General features: G+C 47.5%; 1 protein-coding gene and 1 long non-coding RNA gene across 2 annotated transcripts; one reads left to right on the forward strand and one right to left on the reverse strand.

Annotated features, from left to right (window-relative positions):
• The first annotated feature begins 1,362 nt into the window (after positions 1–1,362).
• Positions 1,363–24,446, forward strand: LOC115467849. Its single transcript, XR_003941771.1, has 3 exons — positions 1,363–1,376; positions 5,061–5,065; positions 24,094–24,446. It is a non-coding gene; the product is annotated as an uncharacterized LOC115467849 (long non-coding RNA).
• A 450-nt stretch (positions 24,447–24,896) lies between these two features.
• FAM181B (family with sequence similarity 181 member B) lies at positions 24,897–26,833 on the reverse strand. Its single transcript, XM_030199344.1, has one exon. The coding sequence runs from the start codon at positions 26,713–26,715 to the stop codon at positions 25,705–25,707; it is 1,011 nt and encodes a 336-aa protein (XP_030055204.1). The 5' UTR covers positions 26,716–26,833; the 3' UTR covers positions 24,897–25,704.
• Positions 26,834–27,181: the final 348 nt, after the last annotated feature.

The following is a 27,181-nucleotide window of genomic DNA, read 5'->3' on the forward strand; positions in this document are numbered from 1 at the left end:
AAGCCAGATGAAAGAGACGAACATAAATGAAGAGGGGGGAAGGGCTCTGAGAACTGTGTTCTGCATGATCTGTCATCTACTGTCTGTGTTTCCACTGTGCAACTGCTGTGCCAGCACAGCAGAAATGGTGGCAAATGATATTTCCCTTAATAAGGAAAGGTAGAAATGCAAGCCATGACCATGTGATTAGTGCTGTCCCTGTTTTATTTTCAAAGCTTGGCAGGGACTCCAACTTGAAACGTGAGAAGTGCTCCCATGGACGGCGCTTGGGCGCCATCTTCAGGAACAATGCTGATATATCACCATACATATTTGTCTTCGACTGGGAGATGTTTAAAAGGGTTTTTTTTTTTTAACCCTAAGACTTGCCAGTTGTTCTATTAGGTATGACAGCCCAGTCTTTGAGATTGCTTTCCACTCGCCTGCATTTCATAAATATGTTCCTTTTGTTTTTTTCTTTTTTGCTTGGGTAAAACACTTTAGGTACTGTGCACAGCTTTACAAAGCTTTGCAACAATGCCCCGTAAAATATGCAAACACCACCTGTGGGTATTAGTTCAGTACTCCTCCAAATCCCACAGATCTAACAATTAAGGGGGTAATCATCACTGGGGACTACCATTATTTTGGCATAGGATCTCATTGCATAAAATGGGGTGCTTGCTCGAAACCTTTATCTTGTCTTCCTCTCTTCAATAGTCCCTTTTCCCTATGTGTCCTATCTGTCTGTCCTACCCTTATCCCTTATTTGTCCTGTCTGTCTGTCCTGATTTAGATTGTAAGCTCTTTTGAGCAGGGACTGTCTTTTCTTCATGTTCAATTGTGAAGCGCTGCGTATGACTGGTAGCGCTATAGAAATGATTTATAGTAGTATAATATATGTGGAGGGGCATAATTGAACAAAAACGTCTATCTCCATGGGCGTTTATCTCCGAGAACGGGTCCGTGAAGGGGCGGACCGAACCGTATTTTCAAAAAAAATGGACGTCCATGTTTTATTCGACAATTTGTGAGCTGGGCGTTTTTGTTTTTCAGTGATAATGGAAAATGAAAGCGCCCAGCTCAAAAACGAATAAATCCAAGGCATTTGTTCATGGGAGGGGCCAGGAGTCGTAGTGCACTGGTCCCCCTCATATGCCAGGACACCAACCGGGCACCCTAGGGGGCACTTTTACAAAAACAAAAAAAAAGGTAAAAGAGCTCCCAGGTGCATAGCACCCTTCCCTTGTGTGTTGAGCCCCCCAAATCCCCCTCAAAACCCACTGCCCACAAGTCTACACCATTACTATAGCCCTAAGGGGTGAAGGGGGGCACCTACATGTGGGTACAGTGGGTTTGGGGGGCGGTTTGGAGGGCTCCCATTTACCAGCACAAGTGTAACAGGTGGGGGGGGGCCTGGGTCCACCTGCCTGAAGTCCACTGCACCCCCTAATAACTGCTCCAGTGACCTGCATACTGCTGCCAGGGATGTGGGTATGACATTTGAGGGTGAAAATAAAAAGTTGTGAAACGGCATATTTTGTGGTGGGAGGGGGTTTTGTGACCACTGGGGGAGTCAGGGGAGGTCATCCCCGATTCCCTCCAGTGGTCATCTGGTCATTTAGGGCACTTTTTGTGGCCTTATTCGTGGAAAAACAGGGTCCAGGAAAAGTGCCCTAAATTCTCGCTAAAAACGCATATTTTTCTTCCATTATCGGCGATCGCCCGATAACCACGCCCCAGTTTCGCCTTCACCACGCCTTCGGCACGCCCCCATCAACTTTGTCCGCATCCGCGACGGAGTGCAGTTGAAAACGTCCAAATTCGGCTTTCGATTATACCGCTTTATTCGTTTTTGTGAGATAAACGTCTATCTCCCGATTTGGGTCGCAATATAGGCGTTTTTCTTTTTCAATTATAAACTGGATAGTATAGTAGCCTGTGGTAAAATAACCCATCTTAGCGATAATCCACATTGATAACTTGCCCCCTTAGTTTGGTGGTTTCATGCTTAGTATTAAAGTACCATCAGATTAGCGGAACTCACTCAATGTGTACTATCAAGCTGAGGTAAAACATGAACATTTACCGCACCTTAATTTACCACAGGAGTCACCAACTTGTGGTATCACAGGACCACAGGTTTCTAGCTCAGGGCCACTGAGAGTCAGAGCCGCCCCCCCCCCCCCCCCCACCCCCCCTTAGCTTCCTGGGTCTGCTCCTACCTCGATCTGTCACTGTCCTGCTTCTATGTGCCGGGACCCGGGTTATCGCATTAAAGCAATCACCCGGGTCCCGACACACAGAAGCAGGAGAGAGATAGACTGAGGGAGCAGAACCTTCTGGCGCCGGGCCCCCCTTGGACGCCAAGTCCAAGGAATCTTACCCCCCCCCCTGCCCCCTCCCCTCTCTGTGGCCCTGTTCTGGCTACTGGTAAATGAATAACAGACACCTTGCAAGCAACATTATTCCAGCAGCCAGGGGCATCAGGGCAACGATACATTAAGGCCAGATGCTCCGAGAATGGTAAAATAACCCCCTGCTTTTAGCTGGAGATATTTTATTGGCTATACAGGTGCACACCACAAGCCATGGTATAGCATTTACATAGTAATGAATTTTACATGCATCTCATTACTATTTACCCCACAGTGACTTGATCAAATGCTGCATTAGGGCAAGACAACCGGTGTTAGTGCCCTTTAAGTCACATTAAGGGGCAAATAGCACAGTTTATTGCCCTAACGCAGTTTGCTAACATCCTTCCTGGTGTCCCAATGCTCAAAACTGCAGTGCTGTACAGAACAGAACCAGACTGCTGCGTGCCACCCCCCCATACACACACCCACTCACACCGTCGCTCCCTTCCACCCGCCCCCTTACCTTTCTGTCTCTGCCTCCAAGGAGGGGCTCGGGCCCAGTGCCGTAGCGAGGGCGGCTGATGCCAAGGGCGGGTCCCCGCTGCACACACCCCCCCCAGGGTGCAGCACGGCGCACCCGCCCTCGGCGCACACGCCCACCCCCCTCGGCATGCATTCTTACCACTACTATAGGAAAAAAGGCGGGCGGGAGGGCCGGTCCGCCCCAAGTGCACATTGCTGGGAGCTGCGTCGGCTCCGCTGGTTCCCTGCTCTCTCTGCCCCGGAACAGGAAGTAACCTGTTCCGGGGCAGAGGGAGCAGGGAACCAGCGCAGCCGACACCCCCCCCCCCCCCAGCGACGTGCACCCGGGGCGGACTACCCCCCCTTCCTACGCCACTGCTCGGGCCTGGTGCCAGCAAGCCTCTTTCTGCCTGCCTGCTCCCACAGTCCGTTCTCTCCTGCTCCTGTCCATTTCAGGAGTCGGGACCCGGATGATTGCATTAATGCGATATCGTGCTAATGCAATCATCCGGGTCCTGGGTGGCAAGCAGCAGCAGGACAGGACAGACCCAGAAGCAGGCAGGCAGGAAGAGGCTCCCCTTGGAGGCTGGGCCCGGGGAATTTTGCCCCCCTGCACCCCCTCTCAGCAGCCCTGGAGTACAATTCGGTGTTTTTAAGCCACTGATAGGCCGATGCTCAGAAGTAAACGCGGGCGCTAGAGGCCATTAGCACAGGATTGCATCCGCATTTACTAGTACGCAAGGCCCCTACCACGGGAAACAGTAAGCTCACTAAAGAACAGTGCAAATAGCATTCTAATATATTCAAACAAGGTCATTTCCTATTCGCCCCGATGCTCAGAGGACAGAGCATTAAACAACGGCGCCCTTACTACTACTACTGATCATTTCTACAGCGCTACTAGACGTACGCAGCGCTGTACACCGCTGAAAACCTAACACCAGTATGGCTACTCTTATGTTCTTATAAGTACATAAGTACATAAGTAGTGCCATACTGGGAAAGACCAAAGGTCCATCTAGCCCAGCATCCTGTCACCGACAGTGGCCAATCCAGGTCAAGGGCACCTGGCACGCTCCCCAAACGTAAAACATTCCAGACAAGTTATACCTAAAAATGCGGAATTTTTCCAAGTCCATTTAATAGCGGTCTATGGACTTGTCCTTTAGGAATCTATCTAACCCCTTTTTAAACTCCGTCAAGCTAACCGCCCGTACCACGTTCTCCGGCAACGAATTCCAGAGTCTAATTACACGTTGGGTGAAGAAACATTTTCTCCGATTCGTTTTTAAATTTACCACACTGTAGCTTCAACTCATGCCCTCTAGTCCTAGTATTTTTGGATAGCGTGAACAGTCGCTTCACATCCACCCGATCCATTCCACTCATTATTTTATACACTTCTATCATATCTCCCCTCAGCCGTCTCTTCTCCAAGCTGAAAAGCCCTAGCCTTCTCAGCCTCTCTTCATAGGAAAGTCGTCCCATCCCCACTATCATTTTCGTCGCCCTTCGCTGTACCTTTTCCAATTCTACTATATCTTTTTTGAGATACGGAGACCAGTACTGAACACAATACTCCAGGTGCGGTCGCACCATGGAGCGATACAACGGCATTATAACATCCGCACACCTGGACTCCATACCCTTCCTAATAACACCCAACATTCTATTCGCTTTCCTAGCCGCAGCAGCACACGTTTTGTTTTGTTTTTAATTATTATTATTTCTATTTATTACCTTTAAAAGTGGGCTAACACAGCTACTACACTATTTTACTCAATACCTGGGACCACACCCTGTGACACGTCCAAATGAGCATCCTCAAAATCAGGAGGTTAGAGCAGGTCTTTGTCCTCCTAGAATAACAACCGGCTGTCCGATTCCTTAACGTTTACTCAAAATATCATGAATATGTAATGGCCGCCATCTGGCTCCGTGGATATTACCTGCCAAAAAGTGAAAAGAAAAATATTAAGGAAAGTGAAGTCAATCCACAATCAGCTGTCAGTTTCGGACTCCTGATGGAGTAAATGGTAATTAAGAAAACTAATTGGGACGCAGTGAATTCCCAAAGAATGAAGTGCAAAATAAACCTTGTAAAACACTTTGTCCCAGCACATCTATTTTGAAGAATATTGAAGAGCATTTAATTAAGGAGCAGAAGGTCTAATCAGGCATATTCAAACTTAGGTTTAGATGCAGTCACTGAACCAGTTACTTCATATCAGACATATGCATGTCGTTTAAATAACACTTGCTCACGGCTGATATATCGGGGGAAAGTCTATAAGGAGACACTCAAGAATGCACTTAAATGCCAGTATTCTGATCATTTACATGCATAAATTTATTATTATTATTTATTGCATTTGTATCCCACATTTTCCCACCTTTTTGCGGGTTCAGTGTGGCTTACAATAGGAGTTAAATGTTGGAAATACAATTTGTTACATATTGGTTATGGATTATATTTTACATAATTATGCGAACCAATTGAAGTGTCGTTGAGAGTGTAACAATGGAGCACAAACATTGAAACATTGGAAGGAAACAATGGGAGTTTAGAGGGCGATAAGGAGGCATAAAGACATATAATATATATCTTTCTGTGATTGGAGATATGAATGATGTGATATTACGGGAATGAGAGTTCCGAGGTGAATGTGTGTTGCATTTGTGGATAGTAGGTGTGGACTTTATGTGTTTTGGTTCTTTCCGTAAATCTTTTCGAAAAGATGGGTCTTCAGTGATCTGCGGAAGGAAGCTTGCTCGTTGATTGTTCTTAAGTTGCGTGGCAGTGTGTTCCAATATTGCGTGCTCATGTGAGAAAAGGTTGATGCATGTAGCGTTTTGTATTTCACGCCTTTGCAGTTGGGGAAGTGGAGGTTTAGGAAGGTTCGGGATGATCTTTTGGCGTTTCTGGGTGGTAGGTCTATTAACTCAGACATGTAGGCTGGGGCTTCGCCGTGAATGATTTTGTGGACTAATGTGCACACTTTAAAAGTGATGCGTTCCTTTAGTGGAAGCCAGTGTAGTTTCTCTCGTAATGGTTTTGCACTCTCATATTTTGGTTTTCCAAAGATGACTCTGGCTGCCGTATTCTGGGCTGTTTGAAGTTTTCTCAGTGTTTGTTCTTTGCAACCTGCGTATAGTGAGTTGCAGTAATCCAGATGGCAGAGTACGAGGGATTGTACTAGGCTTCATACCAAATGGACTCATACCTATGTAAATGACCATATTCCAGCTACAGGCTATTCTGCATGCCAACACATCACACTATCATGCACGAGCACAGTAGACAAACGATGTTCTCTTACCAAGGGTCAAAGCTACTGAATGTTTTGCCAACGCATCTTAGACAAATCCCCTCTGTCTCTCATTTTAAAACACAGCTAAAGACTTTTCTTTTCCAAGACGCCTTTGCCTAATCATAAGTACATAAGTAATGCCACACTGGGAAAAGACCAAGGGTCCATCGAGCCCAACATCCCGCCCACGACAGCGGCCAATCCAGGCCAAGGGCACCTGGCGAGCTTCCCAAACGTACAAACATTCTATACATGTTATTTCTGGAATTGTGGATTTTTCCCAAGTCCATTTAGTAGTGGTTTATGGACTTGTCCTTTAGGAAACCGTCTAACCCCTTTTTAAACTCTGCCAAGCTAACCGCCTTCACCACGTTCTCCGGCAACGAATTCCAGAGTTTAATTATGCGTTGGGTGAAGAAAGATTTTCTCCGATTTGTTTTACATTTACTACACTGTAGTTTCGTCGCGTGCCCCCCAGTCCTAGTATTTTTGGAAAGCGTGAACAGACGCTTCACATCCACCTGTTCCACTCCACTCATTATTTTATATACCTCTATCACGTCTCCCCTCAGCCGTCTCTTCTCCAAGCTGAAAAGCCCTAGCCTCCTTAGTCTTTCTTCATAGGGAAGTTGCCCCATCCCCGCTATCATTTTAGTCGCCCTTCGCTGCACCTTTCCAATTCTGCTATATCTTTCTTGAGATGTGGCGACCAGAATTGAACACAATACTCAAGTTGCGGTCGCACCATGGAGCGATATAACGGCATTATGACATCCTCACACCTGTTATATGACTCCAATTAACAGTTCTCCCCTCCTAATTTTCCCCCTCTTTCCTATACAAAATGGAATTCTCCCCCCTTTCTCACTGTATTCAAAATGTCTATCTGTATGTCTTCTTCGCTTTCCTCCTTTCTCCTGTTTTATAGATTGTAAGATATATAGAGTTTCTCTAAATCATACTTTGGTTCAATCCCTTGTCCCCACCAAATTCGACTATTGCAATTCCATCTATGCTGGACTTAAAGGGTGATCGTCTCAAAAAATTACAACAGCTCAAAATACTGCTGCTCGTCTTATACGCAGATCTCCTCGCTTCTCCAAAGCCACTCCTCTTTTATATGAGCTACATTGGTTACCAATAAGAGAGAGAATATCTTTCAAATTATGTGTTTTCATTCACCAAATTCTGATTGGTTAAGCCCCGCCATATATGAGTAATCTCATTGAATACCCCCTCATAAAGCTGTTTCATCATGTGGAGAATATCTTGTCTTACATTTCCCTTTCTGTAAGAATGTAATATATAAAACAACTCACTCTGCTAATTTCTCCTATCAAGGCACCAAAATTTGGAATTCTCTTCCTAAATCAATCAAGTTTACAGATGATTACCTAACTTTTAGAAGTCTTCTAAGAACACATTTCTTCTGTCTGGCCTTTCTGAATACAAAGAACTCTATTTGAATTTACCCACGCCCTTTTCTTAATCTCGTTTCCCATCTAGTCCTGCCCAGGGGCGTATCTGAAAGTCGGCGGTAGCGGGGGCCGAAGCCAGAGTGAGGGGGCACATTATAGCCCCCCCCCCCCGCCGCCGCCGCCATTTCCGACCCCCCCCTGCCGCCGTGGGTACCTTTGCTGGTGGGGGACCCCAACCCCCACCAGCCGAGGTCCGCTTCCTCCTGCCGCTGCAAGGTTTTTTAAGTTCTTCATCGGGATTCGTCCTCCGTCACTCTGTGCTGCTGTTCAAAGAAGCTGCTAGCTGAATGCAGTTTCGGACTGAGTCTGACGTCACTGCTGCACGTTGTACGTGCAGGACGTCAGACTCATGTACAACGTGCAGCAGCGACGTCAGACTCAGTCTGAAACTGCATTCAGCTAGCAGCTTCTTTGAACGGCAGCACAGAGTGACGGAGGACGAATCCCGATGAAGAACTTAAAAAAACTCGCAGCGGCAGGAGGAAGCGGACCTCGGCTGGTGGGGGTTGGGGGTCCCCCACCAGCAAAGGTACCCACGGCGGCAGTAGGGGGGTCCAGGGCGAAATCTGCGGGGGCCCAGGCCCCTGTGGCCCCACGCAGATACGCCCCTGGTCCTGCCTAATTATGCTCTCACCTATTCACCCTTGATTATTTGTTTGTCCTTGAGGGCAGGGGCGTAGCCAGACACCCAATTTTGGGTGGGCCTGGGCCCAGGATGGGTGGGCAGAATAACTTTGCCCTGTCCCACAAGTGATTTGGTCTCTCCCTCTCTCGCCTGCATGCCATTTGGCCTCTCAAACATCCTCCCTCGCATGCAGCAACTAATACACACTGCTCATGTTGGCCCCAGAGCCTTCCCTCTGATGCAACTTCCTGTTTCCGCATAGGTGGGAATACATCAGAGAGAAGGCTGTGGGGCTGGTGCGAATAGTATGTATCAGTCGCTGCTCGCTGCAGGCGAAGATCTGCTATTTACAAGGTATGCAGGAGGGACAGTTGTTGGGAGTTTTTGGCTGGTGAGGCTTAGGGATCCCTGCCTGTCACATCATAGGTGTGCTGCTACTGGGTGGGCCTGGGCCCATCCAGGCCCACCCTTGGCTACGCCACTGCTTGAGGGAGTCTAAATCCCTGGTTACTTACTGCACATGTATTAATTTGCTTCTTTAACGCATTGTAATTTGGGTTATATTTTATTCACTTTATTGTTTGTTTGTAAGCCACATTGAACTTGAGTCTATTTTGGGCTAATGTGCGGGTATAAATGTCATGAATAAATAAATAAATAAATAAGCCACCCAGATAGCTTGTTCTGTTGAGCGGAATAGAAAGTCCTTAACAAACTTGAACCTTGATGGTGCTTATTATGCAGGTAAGCATTGACTTGGGTGGAGTTTGGGCAGAGCATTGGTGACCTGCAAACTTGCATATAATTTTAGGCACCATATATAGAATCGGACCCTATATGCAACAGGGGCGTAGCCAGACCAACGGGAGGGGGGTCCAGAGCCTGAGGTGAAGGGGCACATTTTAGCCCCCCCCCTGGCGCCGACGACCCCCCCCCCCCCCCACCTGCTGCCAACTTTCACACTCACCCCCCCACCCCCCCCGCAGCCGAGACCGTCTCAACCTCCCCTTCCCGCTACCAACCCTCTCCTGCCGCCGTCGCGTACCTTTGCTGGCGGGGGACCCCAACCCCCACCAGCCGAAGTCCTCTTCTCGGCTGCGTGGCATTGCCAAATGATCTGATCGTTTGAATCTGTTTCTGTGCTTGCAGGACGTCAGACGCACGCACAGAAACAGATTCAAACTTGATTAGGTCACTCGGCAACGCCACTCAGCCGAGAAGAGGACTTCGACTGGCAGGGGTTGGGGTCCCCCGCCAGCAAAGGTACGTGGCAGGAGAGGGTTGGCAGCAGGAAGGGGGGTCAGGAACGCCGCACGGCTGAGAGAACTTCGGCTGGCGGTGGTTGGGGTCCCCCGCCAGCAAAGGTACGCGACGGCGGCGGAGGAGGGTTGGCAGCGGGGAGGGGGTCGAGAGGGTCATGCCAGGGGGGTCCAGGGCCAAATCTACAGGGACCCAGGCCCCCGTGGCCCCATGATAGCTACGCCCCTGATATGCAAGTACCTGGGGCAATGGAGGGTTAAGTGACTTGCCCAAGGACACAAAGGGCCCCCTTTTCTAAGTTGTGGTAAAAGGGATCCTGCGCTAGCGACAGCGTGTGTTTTTGCCATGTGCAGAGTCCCCTTTTACTGCAGTGAGTAAAAAGACAGAAAAAACAAATGGCCGTATGGTAAGTTTGCACTTGCCGCGCAGCCATTTTAGGGGGAGCACTTACCACCATTCATTGAGATGATGGTAAGATCTCCGGTGCTAAACCAGCGGTAATTGGGCAACGCACGGCACTGCCTGATTACCACCAGGTAACCTTCTGCGGTGATCATTTTGAAAACATTACGGCAGCACTGGGAATGCGGCGTGCTGGGGCGGAGCTACCTCCGGCAGCTGCGGTGGGCCGGCAGTAGTTCCAGATTGCCCTGCAGCAAGTCCATTGCCACATAGCAACCCTTTACTAAAAGGGACCCAAACAGCCCTGCAGTGGGAATTGAAGCCAGTTTCCCAGGATCTCAGTCCACTCCAATAACCATCAGGCTACTCCTCCAGGACCAGGAAAGGTGGTACTCTAGCAAAATATCGTAATACGTAAATGTAGAATTTTTCAAACTATAGATTAAGGACTAGATTCAGTAAATGGTGCCCAAATTTGAGGGCTGAAAAAAATGTGTGCTGAGCGTTATTCTAGAATAGTGCATAGCACCGTGATAAGAACTTAACGTAAGAGTAGCCCAATACTGGGTTAGCCCAATATTCTATTTTCCAAACAGTGGCCAAACCAGGTCACAAGTACCTGGCAGAAACCCAAATCATGGCAACACTCCATACTACAAATCCCAGGGCAAGCAGTTGCTTCCCATGTCTGTCTCAATAGCAGACTATAGACTTTTCCTCCAGGAATTTGTCCAAACCTTTTTTAAACCCAGATTCACTAACTGCTGTTACCACCTCCTCCAGCAGAGTTCCAGAGCTTAACTATTCATTGAGTGAAAAAAATATTTCCTCCTATTTGTTTTTAAAGTATTTCCTTGTAATTTCCTCGAGTGCCCCCACCCTAGTCTTTGTACTTTTAGAACGAGTAAAAAATACTTCTTCTACACCGTACAAAATTTTGTAGACCTCAATCTTACCGTCCTAGGGCCCTGTTTACTAAGCTGTGTTAGCATTTTTAACCCACCTACAATTAGCATGCACGCTAACCATGTAGGCACCTATAGGGATGTTGTAGGTGAGTACACAGTTAACGCATGTACATGGTTAACGCACTTTAAAAATGCTAAGACGCCTATAACGCAGCTTAGTAAACAGGGTCCTTATTGTTTTTTTACCTACGGGCCACATGGCACTTAGCGCATGCTAAGCTTTAGTAAAAGGGCCCCTTAGATTGTGTGTGAGGCACTGGAGGAATAAGTGACTTGCCCAAGATCACAACGAGCAGCAGTGTAAATGGAACCCTGGCTTCCCGGAGTTCTTAACCCACTGCATTATCCATTAGGCGACTCTTTCCATCCATCCATGTCCAGCGACCCTCCTCTCTCCCCTGTCCCCCCTCCAGTCACCCATGTCCGACTCTCCTCTCTCCCCTGCCCCCCTCCAGCCACCCATGTCCAGCGACCCTCCTCTCCCCCTGCCCCCCCTCCAGTCACCCATGTCCAGTGACTCTCCTCTCTCCCCTGCCCCCCTTCAGCCACCCATGTCCAGCGACCCTCCTCTCCCCCTGCCCCCCCTCCAGTCACCCATGTCCAGCGACTCTCCTCTCTCCCCTGCCCCCCTCCAGCCACCCATGTCCAGCGACCCTCCTCTCCCCCTGCCCCCCTCCAGTCACCCATGTCCAGTGACTCTCCTCTCTCCCCTGCCCCCCTCCCTCCAGCCACCCAGGTTGTCCAGCGAATTCTTCGGGGCAGACAGGAAAGAACCCCAGTCTTGCCTGCCTGCCCGCTGCCGGCGCTGACTCTCCCCCGCTGCCGGATTGCTCTTCAAAATGGCCGCCGAGAAGTCTCGTGAGGCCGCCACTGGAAGTTTCCAGAGGGCTGCTACTAAAATAGTCAGTGGTCTTCATTATAAAGTGTATGGAGACAGACTTAAAGATCTCAATATGTATACTCTGGAAGAAAGCTTATGAGACATAAATGCACAGGAGATGAGTCTCTTTCAATTGAAAGGAAGCTCTGGAACGAGGGGACATAGGATCAAGGTGAAAAGGGAGAGACTCAGGAGTAACCTGATGAAAAGCTTCTTCATGGCAAAGGGTGGAATGGTCTCCTGGTGGAGGAGGTTGGGAGGAAAACTATAATTGAATTCAAGAAAGCTTGGGGCAGATACCAGGGGCGTATCTGCGTGGGGCCACAGGGGCCTGGGCCCCCGCAGATTTCGTCCTGGACCCCCCTACCGCCATTAACCCTCCCCCGCCTACCGCCAACCCTTTCCCCGCCTACCGCGGTCTCCTGCCGGTTTTTTAAAATATTACTTCAGCTGGCGGGGGACCCCAACCCCCGCCAGCCCAGCCGAGGTCTTTAACTTCTTCATCCTCGTGCTGTTCCTGCAATGCATCCTTCCAGTTGGACGGAGTTTGACGTCGCAGCACGTTGTATGTGCAGGACGTCAACGTGCTGCGACGTCAAACTCCGTCCAACTGGAAGGATGCATTGCAGGAACAGCACGAGGATGAAGAAGTTAAAGACCTCGGCTGGGCTGGCGGGGGTTGGGGTCCCCCACCAGCTGAAGTAATATTTTAAAAAACCGGCAGGAGCGGACCTCGGGGGGTAGGTGACCGCGGTAGGCGGGGAGGGTTAACGGCGGTGGGGGAGGGTTAACGGCGGTGGGGGGGGCGTTATAATGTGCCCCCTCACTCTAGCCCCTGCCCCCCCTACCGCCGAACCTCAGATACGCCCCTGGCAGATACATAGGATGTCTAGGGGCGAGGAAGTGTTAGTATGGATGGACAGACTGGATAGGCCATGTGGTCGTTATTTGCCTTCATTTTTCTATGTCTCTATGGATACTCAGGTTTTTAGTCCCTGGCTACATAGAGGGTATTTTTATAGCAGATCATCTAGACTGAGAGATAAAGAAGGCACACTTATTTTATTAAAACAACATTTCATTTATTAGTATTTGTATTCCGCTCTTATCCAGATTATAACACACATAATAAAAATACATCAAACAAAGAACAGATACATAAAAATACAGTTAAACGTCTCACAAAACTGTGCCCCCATTAGACTGAAATCAGTTCAGAGCCTGAATCAAAGGATGCTGTTTTCACAGTTTCTTAAACAAAGTCAAATTTCTTCTGCCTCCTAAGAAAACAACAGGTGGCTTATTCCACTCCATAGGACTGGCAATGGTGTAAAGTCTCCTCCTGGTGTAGTCCAATCGAAAAAGTCAAAAATCAGGCACTTCCAAAATGCTCACGTTCTCAGAACGTAGTGCCCGTCTCGACTGGTACCGATGTAAACAGCTTGATAAGTAGCGGGACGATTCCTGATAAACACTCTGATTTACTATTGTATAAATGGTGCTCAAAGTTATTCATCATGTATAGAATAGCGTTTAGTCAGTGATATGGTTCAAAACTTTATTTTCAGAGATTCGCCCGACACAGACTGTGTTTCGCCCACAAGGGCTGCGTCAGGGGCTAATAGTCCAAGAGGGACATGAGATTGAAACGTAAAAAACCAGCAGGGTGCTTTTCTCAATCAAGGTGAGGACATCAGCTGAGAGATGCAACCGGACTTACCCTGTGTATTGAGCTGATGTCCTCACCTTGATTGAGAAAAGCACCCTGCTGGTTTTTTACGTTTCAATCTCATGTCCTGCTTGGACTATTAGCCCCTGACGCAGCCCTTGTGGGTGAAACACAGTCTGTGTCGGGCGAATCTCTGAAAATAAAGTTTTGAACCATATCACTGATTGATCTGCTTTGTTTGTCTCCACGTTGGATTTTGCAGATCGCTTGCCATCTTGTTTCTTAGAATAGCGTTTAGTACCGGGCAGGGGCATAGCCAGACTTCAGTGGGAGGGGGATCTAGAGCCCGAAGTGAGGGGGCACATTTTAACACACCCCCCCCTGGCGCTGCCGCCCCTCCCCCATCCTTTTAACCCCGCCTCCGCCAACCCTCCCCCGCCACCACCACCAGGTATCTTTGCTGGCGGGGGTCCCCTTCAGCACCAGTCTCCGAGTCCGGCGCGTTCACTGATCTGGATTCTGTTTCTGTGAGTCCTGATGTCCTGCACATTCCTACGTGCAGGACGTCAGGACTCACAGAAACAGAATCCAGATCAGCAACACGCCAGACTCAGAGACCAGTGCTGAAGAGGACTTCGGCTGGCGGGGGTTGGGGACCCCCACCAGCAAAGGTACCTGACGGTGGAGGCGGCGGGGGAGGGTTGGCAGCGGCAGGAGTGGGGGTCGAATGTGGTGGGGGAGGGTCGACGGTGGGGGGGGGGGTGAAAGCAGGGGGTCCAGGGCTAAATCTGCGGGGGCCCATGCTCCCATGGCCCCACCTAGCTACGCCCCTGGTACTGGGAACCACGACTACTTTTAGGAGTGATCATTTACATGGTGTAAATTCCCATGCCTAAATTAGGCACGGATCCCCTTTATTCTGTAACTAAGCATATAAATTAAAGGAACACCCCTGATCTGCCCATGACCCTCCCACGGCTGCGCCTCCTTTTTAGACCCAAACATAGGGGGTCTTTTACGTAGCCGCGCTGGTGTTTTAGCGCGCGTTAAAAATAGGCGAGCACTAAACGCTAAGGACGCCAATGTATTCCTATGGGCATTTTTAGCGTTTAGCACGCGCCTATTTTTAACACGCATTAAAAAACCACCACGCCTATGAAAACGACCCCCATAATTTCTACACATGGATCTCCATGCATAAATTTATATACATAAATTCTAATTGAAGACAATTAGTGCTAAAAATTGATAGGGCCCAATTATCAAGGCTAATTGGCTCATTATTCAATTAATTTGTATATGCAAATTGTGCATGAGCCCAAATTTGCATGCACAATTTAAAGCACTATATATATAGAATTTGGGGGAATATGCAAAGAAAATATACATTTCAGAGGTAATTTTTAAAATTATTATTGCGCCGTGAACAATGGATATTTCAACTTAATACTATTGAACCCTACTACTACTACTACTACTATTTAGCATTTCTATAGCGCTACAAGGCATACGCAGCGCAGGACTTAATAAAAATGTGGAGTGTTTTTTTTACGCTGGTTGGTGCATGATCAATTCAGTGATTTCATTGAGTGATTTAAAGTTGGCGCTTAGGTAAGTACCGCAGCCATCTTGTTTGTAGATGCAGCGGTGAAGTAATGGATTTGTTTCTTACATTTCAGATTCAACAGTGGATCTGTGAAATTGAACTGAACATTGAAGCGGCTGTTTAAGGATTAGCCCGGTAAATCATTCGACAACAACAGGATCTGAAGGAGGATTTATGGAGTTGGAGTGTCGATAATAAGTACTGGTTTTGTGAGTCACTTTTTTTTTTAAATTTCAGTTTTTTGATATACAGATCTGTTGATTTTTTGAAGTACGTTGCCCAACACTTTTGTTGTTTTTTTACATATCAAAAAAGTACAGCCTTTCATGGTTTCTTAGCAGACATATAGGGCGGAGTTTTTGGAATCAATCCTTTTTCTCAAGATTGTGCAGTTTTTTTTCATTGATTCTTTTTTCCCCTTTTCTATGATAATAAAACCAATACAGTTGGAGGTTGAGACCTTTAGTGACGCACATATTCTTGTTTGAATATCCTCACTAGAGATCACACCAGCCATTTTGGCAGAAGAAAGGGCATGAGTAGGAACGATTGAGGATCGCTCCTGCCCCAACTAGCCATTAGACCACCAGGGGATGGATGGTAGGAATGGAAGCCTATGGGTGAGTCCAGGAGGAGAGCTTATTCTGTTCGGGGGGCGGGAACAGGGACTGAGAGGGGGCTTGTTTTGCAGGAGGAGGGGTCTTGTTCTGTGTCTGGGGGAGGGAGTGTGGTCTCATTCCATACAGGAGCAGGGCTGGGCCTGCATGGCTTCAGCCAAAACTGGACGGCAAATTTCGACTGCTCGTAATAAATCCCTCTTTACAGGAAATATCCTATTGACACATACGCAATGCTTGTCCAGTCCCATATTTCTTTGAAACAGCAAATCAACGCTGATGTCAAAACTTGGCTACATCAAACTGCTTTGCAGCATCTACCACAAATCCATTAGGCCTGATTCTGGCTGCCCTGGGGAATCTGATATTCTCAGACTCAGGGAAAGAGAGAAGTTGGTTACCACTACTGTAGAGATCCCTTACGCACCTTTATTTGTAACAATTCTGAAATTATTATTCCATTAATATGATTGCCATAATATTCTTATGCACCTTATCTGTATCTATATTCTGAAATTCTTATTCTATTAATGTGAATGTTGTTGTAACATTTTGTAAGCCACATTGAGCCGGCAAATGGGTGGGAAAATGTGGGATACAAGTACAGCAAATAAATAAATCAAAGACTTTCACTGAGAATGTTCCTTTGAGGAGTCACTGTTTCAGCCCTCAGGCCAGCCACGGTTATAAACACCCAAGAGCTGGTCTCAACAGGCAAGTCTAACCGCGGGCTGGGTAAATCCCAAGGTACCAGCAGGCATAGGTACGGGTAGGGAGGAGCTTAGGAGTCAGTACTGGGTAGAGTAAGGAGGGGGAAGGGTGGTAAGGAAGGAAGAAGGTTCGGGAAATGGAGGCAATTTTTTAAAATAAAGATTTACCCGCCGGGACTCTCCCCTGGCATTGGATGAGGAGTCCTGGTAGGAGGGCTGGATTAAGAGCTAGTATTTAAGGACCTGCCTCCGGAGAAGTAGGGTCCTATTCCTGTTCCTCGGAGGCAGCTGCTTGCCTACCCACTCTCCTTTGAGGGCCTGGGGACACCAGGTGATGATGGTTTCAGCTAATGTAGCAGCTTGGGAGAGGGACGCCCGAACTATCGGAGCGTGAACTCATCAGGTGATGAACGCGTAGCAGGAAGCTAAGTGAAGGTGGGTCAGGTGACCTGCATTAGGTAAGGCTTGGAGGGCTATGCTGCACCCTGCCCTAGCTGTCATGGCAAGGCGGAAAGGGTGGAAGGTTTGTAAATAGTTAAATATTTTAAGGTTGCATGGGGAGGTTATGTTTTTGACTGCTAGTATGTTAAGCTTGTTAATTTAATAAAGCAAAGCTGCGGACCTTTTGTTTACCACGCTTGCTGTTGTATTGTGTTTTGTGGATATGGGATGGAGGGGGGAGGGGTTTGAAAGGAAGGAGGAAGAGTACTGGTACGGGGAAGTGACACGTCCCAGCTCCAAGCGATACCCAAAAGCAGGTCATCTAGGGAGGGGAAAAAAAAAAGGGAGGGTGAAAGGAGGACAAGGCAAAAGAACTCACAAATTTTCTTCCAGTTCCCCATTCTCCCACCAATATTTTGCCCAACACAGCATCAGCAACTAGAGAGCTTGGGGGAGGGGTGAAAATGGTTTTGTTTGGCCCCTTCAAACAAAAATCTCTTCCACTGCCCGTGCTGCTAAGTGCATCGTGGCAGGCACTTTCACTTCTACTGATCAGAGCTTGGAAGAGTGTTGGAACACTCTGTTTAAATATTCTGCAAGGTAGGACAAGGAAATATAAGTACATAAGTGTTGCCATACTGGGACAGACCGAAGGTCCATCAAACCCAGCATCCTGTTTCCAACAGTGGCCAATCCAGGTCACAAGTACTTGACAAGATACCAAAACAGCACATTTTATGCTGCTTATGCCAGAAATAAGCAGTGGATTTTCCCAAGTCCACTTTAATAATGGCTTATGGACTTTTCTTTTAAGAAGCTATCCAAACATTTTTTTTTTTTTTTGAAACCCCACTAAGCTAACCACTTTTACCACATTCTCTAGTGACGAATTCCAGAGTTTAATTATACGTGTCTGGCTATACTGACCTCTTCCTTCAAATGCCCCAGAAGCCAGTGAGTACCGCTTTCTCCAAAGTATGATTCCTCCCCGAGACCATTTCAGCATTTTTCACCTTATATCTATTAGGGTTGGGCATTTATTAGCATGCATTTGGTTTGTTGGTGTACCTTTAAAAAACAGAGCGTTTAAAATCAACAGTACCCATGTTAACCTGAGAACTGAGAAGCATAAAGCTGATTTCTGTGTGTTACAAAGTTCTAATGCACTGAGCGGAGGAGTAGCCTAACGGTTACTGCAGTAGCCTGATAACCAGGCGAACCACATTCCTCACTGCAGCTCCATGTGACGCTGGGCAAGTCACTTAGGGGCCCTTTTACCAAGCTGCGGTAGGACTCCCGCGCAGGTAGCTTGTGCCAAATCCACCCTACCACCGGGGGTAGCGTGGGCAGCCAGCAGTAGTTCCAAAGTTGGCGCGTGCAGTTTCCTGTGGTAGAAAATAATTTTCTATTTTCTACCGCGGGGGGGGGGGGGGGGCATTCCCGGCGATAATTGGCAGCGCGGCCACATTGCCGAATGCTACCTAATTACCACACAAGCAGTGTGTGAGCCCTTACTGCCTTCTAAATAGGTGGCGGTAAAAGCTCAGGCGGAAAATTGCCATGTTAATTTTAATATTAGTGCATGGCCATTTACTGCCCCGTTGTTAAAAATGTATTTTTTTTCCACACGGTAAAAAAATGGCCCAGTGCACGCCAATTTCAGGCGCCAAAACTAGCGCGGGACATTTTTTTTTTTTTTACCACAGCTTAGTAAAAGGGCCCCTTTACCCTCCATGGTAACAGCTACAAAATAAGTACCCATATATAATATGCAGACTACTTTGATTGTAATCGCAGAAAGGCAGAATATCAAGTCTTTTTCTATTTCCCTTAAAAACGTTTTATTAATATAAATGTTTGAAAAAAAATCTGAAAACTATCCAAAAACCAGAGAAAATATGTGAAGTTGACCCAAAATCAAAGCCTAATTTTTTTCAATACACATCCCTATTATATGAACTACATAGGAGAGGAACTGAAAGCACCATTTCTCAATATATAATAAGATAAATAAACTTTTTTTTTAAAAAGAGAGAAAGATTGCATGTATTTAGCTTTTTTTCTTTTTTTATTCAGGAGATACAGTTCATTTTTCACAAAATCCTAAAAAGGGTCCTATTAAGTTGTCAACAGGAAGACATGGACTCCTCATAGCTACAAGACACGTTGGCTAAAACAAAAAAAAAAAAAACCTTCAAGAAAAATACTGTCTTGCTCCTTTAAAGTCTCCCAGCAGCTGTCCCTGGAACTGAAACCATTACCGTTCAAAGTTTACAGTCCTGCATGTGGGAAAAAAGAACCCGAATTATAGCTACGTCATGCAAGGTTCCACGTTAGGAGTTACGGACCAAGAAAGGGATCTGGGTGTCGTCGATAACACGCTGAAACCTTCTGCTCAGTGTGCTGCTGCGGCTAGGAAAGCGAATAGAATGTTGGGTATTATTAGGAAAGGTATGGAAAACAGGTGTGAGGATGTTATAATGCCGTTGTATCGCTCCATGGTGCGACCGCACCTTGAGTATTGTGTTCAATTCTGGTTGCCGCATCTCAAGAAAGATATAGTAGAATTGGAAAAGGTGCAGCGAAGGGCGACTAAAATGATAGCGGGGATGGGACGACTTCCCTATGAAGAAAGACTAAGGAGGCTAGGGCTATATAGCTTGGAGAAGAGACGGCTGAGGGGAGACATGATAGAGGTATATAAAATAATGAGTGGAGTGGAACAGGTGGATGTGAAGCGTCTGTTCACGCTTTCCAAAAATACTAGGACTAGGGGGCATGCGATGAAACTACAGTGTAGTAAATTTAAAACAAATCGGAGAAAAGTTTTCTTCACCCAACGCGTAATTAAACTCTGGAATTCATTGCCGGAAAATGTGGTGAAGGCAGTTAGCTTAGCAGAGTTTAAAAAGGGGTTGGACGGTTTCCTAAAGGACAAGTCCATAAACCGCTACTAAACGGACTTGGAAAAATCCAAAATTCCAGGAATAACATGTATAGAATGTTTGTACGTTTGGGAAGCTTGCCAGGTGCCCTTGGCCTGGATTGGCCGCTGTCGTGGACAGGATGCTGGGCTCGATGGACCCTTGATCTTTTCCCAGTATGGCATTACTTATGTACTTATGTTCTCTACTTGGCTCACTTTTATTACATAGAGCAGTGATTTAACCTATTGTGATGTCATAGTGGCTCATTCCACCAATAAGAGCCAACCTCATTAGTGATGTCACAATGGCTTGATTGTATAGAATGTTTGTACGTTTGGGAAGCTCACCAGGTGCCCTTGGCCTGGATTGGCCGCTGTCGTGGACAGGATGCTGGGCTCGATGGACCCTTGGTCTTTTCCCAGTGTGGCATTACTTATGTACTTATGTATTTGTACATGGATTCAGAGACAGAAAGGCAGAAAGTGAATGGCAAGCACAGATGTCTCTGCATTAAACTTGTGCAAACAGCATAAGAAAAATGTTGCTCAATTTCACAAAATAAAAACATGAAAAAGAAAGAAAAGAAAAGGAATAAGGATCTGGCCAGTCCCACCAGACCACAGCAACCAGAAGGGCCCTTTTACCAAGCTGCTGGGAAAAGGGCCCTGCGCTGGTGGCAGGGGCTGTTTTTCCCGTCACGCCAGGGCCCTTTTTACTGCAGTGGGTAAAACCAAAACCCCCAACACACATGGGCATGCGGCGAGAAGCCTTTACCACCACCCATTGAGGTGGCAATAAGGGCTCCCGCGCTAACCCAGTGGTAACCCGATTACTACCGGGTTACCGCTGCACAAGCCGTTTCTGTTGGGCTGGCGGCAGTCTCAAAAGCAGTGGAGTAGCCAGTATGGGGGCCTGGGCCCCCGTAGATTTGCCCCTGGACCCCCCTGCCGACGACCCTCTTGACCCCCCCCCTCCAGCCGCCAACTCGCCGTTGCCTACCTTTATTGGCGGGGGACCCCAACCCCCGCCAGCCGAGCCAAGGTCCTCTTCTTCCCAATTCCGCGCAAGGCTTCGTTCTAGTCTGACGTCCTAGAATGAAACCGTGCGCGGGATTGGGAAGAAGAGGACCTCGGCTCGGTGGCAGGGGTTGGGGTCCCCCGCCAGCAAAGGTAGGCGACGGCGGGTTGGCGGCAGGAGGGTCATCGGCAAGGGGGGGGTCAAAATTGGTGGCGGGGGGGGTTCGGCAATGGCAGGGGGGGTCAAAGTTGGTGGCGGGGGGGTTTCAACAACGGCTGGGGGGGGGTCGGCGGCGCCGGGAAGGAGGCTAAAATGTGCCCCCTCACCTCGGGCTCTGGACCCCCCTCCCACCAGTCTGGCTACGCTCCTGCTCAAAAGAGCAAGCAGTAAGCCCGTATTGGGCTTACTGCCACTCTGTAAAAGGGCGCCCAGAGTGCGGTGAACCAAAAATAGGGCAAAGAAGACAGAGACTGTCATTTAGAGGAAGCAGTGTTTATTAGAAGACAACACGGCCCATGTTCTGGTGAAGTGCCTGAGTGAGAGAGGTATACACATAAAAAGAAATTAAAAAATTAAAACAATATTTAATATAAAAACTCAAACTAAGGGCCAGGTTCAGTAAATGGCATTCAAAAATTGGCACCGAAAAAAAAAATCGGCACTAAATGCTGTTCTACAAAGGCACTCTGGGCCGAGTTCCCTTTATCAAATAGCGCACAGCACCGATTCCCGAACCCCAAATTTGGGCAGTAGCATTTATGTCAAGTGAAACCTTGTGTAAATGCCAGCACCCAACTCATGGCATTTGGGTGCGTAAACGATGCGATTCTATAACAGTGTATCCAAATTTTTAGAACGCCCCTGTCCCACCCATGCCCCTCCCGTGAACACACCCCTTTTGGGTTGAGCGCTATGGGATTTAGGCGCCCAGGGTTACAGAGCAGCACACTGGAAGATGTGCACGAAATCCAAATTACTGCCAATTAGCTTTAATAACTGATTAACATCCAATTATTGACTGTAATTAGCTTTACACACACATCTGGGGATCACGCCCTAATTTGGGTGCCCAACTGCCTGTCTTCTTTGCCCCATTTTTGGCCCACTACACTCTGGGGCTGCAGTAAAAAGTGGCCTGCGCTACTGTAGGCACGTGAAATTAGCGCGTACGGGGCCATTTTTTACCAATGGAGGGTTAAAAGACCTTTTTTTAATGGGGCAATAAAAGGCCATGCGCTAATATTAAAAGTAGCACACGGCTATTTACTGCCTGAGCCCTTCCCGCTACCTACTTACTTGCTGGTAATGGCTCACGTGCTACTCGTGTGGTAATTAGGTAATTATTTTCTACCACAGGAACAGCACGCGTCAATTCAGCAGTGGGAAACAGCACGCGACAATTCAGCGGTAGTGTCAATTTGGTGCACACTTGCCCCACCTCAGCTGAGTAAAAGGGTCCCTCGAGTGCCCAATTTTCTATCTTCTTTGCCCCATTTTTAGCCCACCGCACTCTGGGACCCTTTTACTGAGGCACGTAGACACCTACCTGCATACAATCGCCCGGCTACCATATGCCCTGGACAGTAATTCTATTTTTGACGCATGTCCAAAATGCGCTGCAGAAAATAATTTATATTTTCTACTACATGGCGCTAACTGGGTGGTAATCAGCAGTGTACACACGCTGACAATTACCGCCTGGTTAACAGGTGAAACCTTACCGCTAAGTCGACGGGTGGCAGTAAGGTCCCACAATGGACACGCGACAATTTTTATTTTGCCGCACATCCACTTTTGTCCAAAAAAAGAAAAAGGCCTTTTTTTTTTTGCAGGTGCGCTGAAAAATGAACCCGTGCACGTCCAATCTACACGCCCACACCAGTACAGGCCATTTTTCGGCAAGCCATAATAAAAGGGCCCCTCTAGCTGTTGCGATTTCCCTCTGTCCCACCAGATGGCAGTGTTCATCCTGAAAACATTGATCAACAGGTCTTCAAGGCTGGTTATGCCAACAGGACTGTTGCAGAAAGAAACACTGCACAGCAGCTGTAAGTTTGATATCTGCCTGGGAAAAGGGCTCAGACCATTCTCCTTGTCCTTTATTCCTAAATTTCTCATTCTTTATTCAATATAATAGCCAAAACACTGTTCACTAGTCTTCAAGGGGAAGCTTTTAACTTTTCTGTGCGTGTTTTCTCTGCGTTAAAATGGGTTTGCTCCACTGCACCACATCACGTACTGACACTAGGCTAAGTGGATGGTGTACAGGCTTACAGCTACTATAATTTGCCATTACCACCCAGTTATACGTGTACCCCGGATTCTATATAAGGCCAGAAAGTTGCAATTTATGAACGCACCTTAAGTAATGAGCCAATCAGTGAAGATAATTGGCCAATAACAACCAATTATCAGCACTAATTGGCAATAATTGGAATATACGCATGCATCTTTTTAGATGTATTCCACACACCGGCGCACGTAAATTCTAATGCATGTAACTGAAAAACTGTCGCGGCCATGAGAGGAGTACAGACATGTCAGGGCATTTGTCAAATTTACGCACATGGTTATAGAATTTGGGGGAACACGCCTACACTTAGCGTGGGTATTTACACCATGTTTTCAGTGGCGTGGCCGCGCCTAAATGTAGGCGCATTCCCCAGCCCTATGCGCTATTTGATATACCGCGTCCAACTTTAGGCGGTTTATAGAGTAGAGCTAAGCGCTTTTTTGGGGGGACGCGTCTATATTTTAGAGGCCATTTACAGAATCTGGCCCGTACTGTATTAACTGGGCACACGTTTGTAAAAGGAGCTAAATTAAATCAAATGTTATGGCAATGAACTTCTGTAATTAAATGCATACTAGGTTTAAGCACAAAGCATTGCATCTTTGCAGCTGATTCAAACTCACATTTGTATTCTTTTTTTAAAAAAAACAAAAAACAAGGTTGGAAGTAAATTATCTCCTTGTAAACAAAAACTTAACTTACAAAAGTTAGCCGCCCACTCCCCCAAACATCAACTATACATATCACAGTATATACAATACACAGTATATAAAAATCATAGACAGTAATTATATTACAAAAGAAGTTTGATTTGTCTGGTATGTACTCGGGCAGGACTAACGGTCCATTGTTCAATTTACAGCGTTTAACTTACTTTAATGACCTACAGCAAAAAGTGCATCAGCCTGACACCATTCTACATTTTTAAGCAAAATCAAGCCATTGTCACAATTAACTAACAGGTGGATTTCAGCTTCAAAATGTTAAGGTCTGGTGTTTGAATAGTCTGCTTGGGCTGGGAGCCTCAGGCCTCGAACAGACTCTGGGGACACGATTTGATATCAAAACAGTGAAAGGCTATATAGTTTCAGCCAAGACGCTTAAAGGTTTCTCGTTCATGTCAACTCTCCATTTTAAAGCACAAATTTTTACCCAGTCCTGCCTCAAAATGTACTCCTCAGGATCACACAATTAAAATGCCTTCATCAGCTCCAGCTCAACATCCCAGCAAAAAAAAAAAAAAAAGAAAGGGTTTGCAAGGATGCCGACTCTGCTTTGTTTGCAAACCACATCAACCTTTTTGACCCTTGCCTGTAGATTTCAGTACTTCTGATAGCAGGCTTGAAAAACAAAGAAACAGGTCCTTTTGCCCCATGGGAGGGAGGGAGGGACGTGTTACAAGAAGGTGATGAGTCCAGTATTCTATATCCTTATCCAATAATTAAAAAAAAAAGTTCTTAGGGGCCCTTTATGCGCTCCCAATGCGCACCAAAATGGAGCTACCGCGTGGCTCTTGCAGTAATTTCATTTTTTGTGCACGTCTGATACGCACGGCTGAAAAATAATTTTTATTTTCAGGTGCGCGTATCAGACGCGCACCAAGTGGCGTTTGGCACGCGTAAGTCATTACCACCCGGTTACCCACGTGAGTCTTTACCGCTAGGTCAATGGCTGGCGGTAAGGTCTCAGCCCCAAAATGGACGCATGGCAATTTTCATTTTGTCAAACATCCATTTTCGGCAAAAAATTTAAAACGGCATTTGTTGCAGGTGCGCTGAAAAATGATTCTGCGCGCGCCTAAAACACGTGCCTACACTACCGCAGGCCATTTTTCAGCACACATTAATAAAAGGACCCCTTACATTGTCCCACTGGCTGAAGGCCTGGGGTGAGAAGCAAGGGAAGACTGCCTTAAATGATAATAAGCAAAGAACCCGCAGCCTATAGATGAAGCTAAGGTTCTGCAGCTAATTCCCCAACGTTAAAAAAAAAAAAACCAGCAAATTAACATGAAAATGAATTAAAGTCAATTCACTTGAACTTGCAGCAAACGAGTCTGCATGCATCGGATTCTCACTTGCTTAAATAATCCGCAGGCTCGGAGTACTTTTGTTCAGACTGTGAGCGCTCAGTTTATCATCCTTACAGAACACGATGCGATATTTCACTTTTTGAAAAATGATATTTTCCAGTCCCCAGATTTGATACAAATGCTTAAAAATATTTGCTCCTGCCTACGTCTGCGGCAAAAGATGCTGCCGTATCTTTGTAACATATATAAATCTGACTCTAGGCATTTTATTTATTTTTTTTTAACAATCGCTCATCTACTTTCAAAACTTCTGATTACAATTTCTCCTCCACTGCTTACATAAAGCAGCCCGTAGGGTAAGCCAAATACGATCATCCACACTACACGAGTGGCATTTAAACCAAAACTAAATAGCGAGTGATGTACAGAAATAACGCCATCCTTGCGCGCATTTCTGGTAGCATAAGACACGAGCATGTCCCAACCCCTCCCCTTCAAAAAAAAAAAAGATTAAAATTCTTGCAAAAATATCATAAAATAAAGGAACACGTTAGCGAGCAAAAGTTGTTCATTTCCAGAAAGAAATTTAAAAATAGCAGCCCCTGCCCTAAAGAGAAGGATAAGCAGCCCAGTTATATCCTGCGTTAAAATCGTTGGGAATGTGAGGGACGGAGCAGTCAGGGAAAAAAGGAGCAAAGGAGGCCAAAGGCGAGGAAGAGTCCTCGGACGGAGAGCTGACTGCAGAGTCCGAGCCGGTACTGTAGGGGGCAGCCTGGAGCAGGACTCCTCGGGGGTGCTCGTTCCCTGTAAGGCTGCTGCTGCAGGATGACGCCACCGGTGGCTTTTTCCCTAAACCGCAAGGGCTCCAGGGGTCTGGAAAGTTCAGCCCCCCCAGGAGGTGCTGAGCTTCATAGAGTGCATTGTCGGAGCCCCCCAGGTCCTGATGGATTCTCACCGGGAAGACCTCCTGCTCCGAGATCATGTTGCTGTAGTCAGGTCCCAGCAGCTCGAAGAACTCCACCGCCTCCGGGTCACCCTTCTCCAGCTCCTTCAGGGTCACTCCCGAGGCGGAGCTGAGCCGGCAGGAGGGCTGGGCAGGCTCGGTGAAGAAGGACGGGGGCAAGTTGCGGTTCCTGAGCGGCACCTTCCTGCTTTTGTCTCCCCCGACCTCCCTGGCGTTGTCGAAGAGGGCGGCCAGGCTCTTGGTCTGGAGGCTGGAGTGGGTCCCCTCCCTTCGCGGAGGTGGTCTGCAGTGGAGGACGCTGCCCAGGCTGCTGCTGCTGCGGGTGGGCGAGGAGACCTGCCGCTTGGGGGCCTCTTGGTTGCCCTCCCCGGGGGGGCTGATCATGCCCGTGCACCTTTTAATCTGCTTCTGCAGGTACTTCCTGTGGTTCACTTTCCTCTTGGACTTCACCGGTTTGTCCAGAGCCAGCTTGATGTTGCTGGAGGCCAAGTCGATGAAGCTCAGGAGATCTCGGGTGGCTTCTTTGAAGTCGCCCCCCTCGGCCAGCAAAGCCCCGTCGTAGCTAGTCTTCTCCATTTTGTAATCCACCACGGCGGAGCCGGGGAAGCAGAAGGGGGCGAAGTGGGGGCTCATGATGGTGGTTTGCACGGCCATCGGCAGAGCGCTTTCTTGTGCAGCCACCGGGGCGACTGTTATTCGTGCTCGTTGGCCGCCGGCTGGAGCTTGAAGCGTCCGGATCGCATGTTCCAGGGCACGTTTGCAAACCCTCCTCCGTCTGACTGTCCGGACACACAGCTCTGATTGAGCGGACAGGGACTGTGCTCGGCTCGCTGCTGCAACTCCCAGCAGAACAGAGGAGGAGCCCAGCCCGCGCGCAGGCTCTCGCTTTAACCCTTTCCACTCCAGCCAAATCACAAACAGACCCTGCCCAAGTACAGAGACCGATCTTCACGAAGGAGAAATCCCCAAGAAGCCGGACTTTGCCGACGGTGCAGCTTTGGAGAAAATGAAATGTATTTCTTACTGAACTGTGCAACTCACAAGGCATCAGAGATGCAGGTGTTCACAAAAAAAACTAACTGAGAAAAATCAAAACATCCCTCCCCCTCCAAAAAAAAAA

Source organism: Microcaecilia unicolor, chromosome 4, assembly GCF_901765095.1.
Source record: "Microcaecilia unicolor chromosome 4, aMicUni1.1, whole genome shotgun sequence".
Lineage (NCBI taxonomy): Eukaryota > Metazoa > Chordata > Amphibia > Gymnophiona > Siphonopidae > Microcaecilia > Microcaecilia unicolor.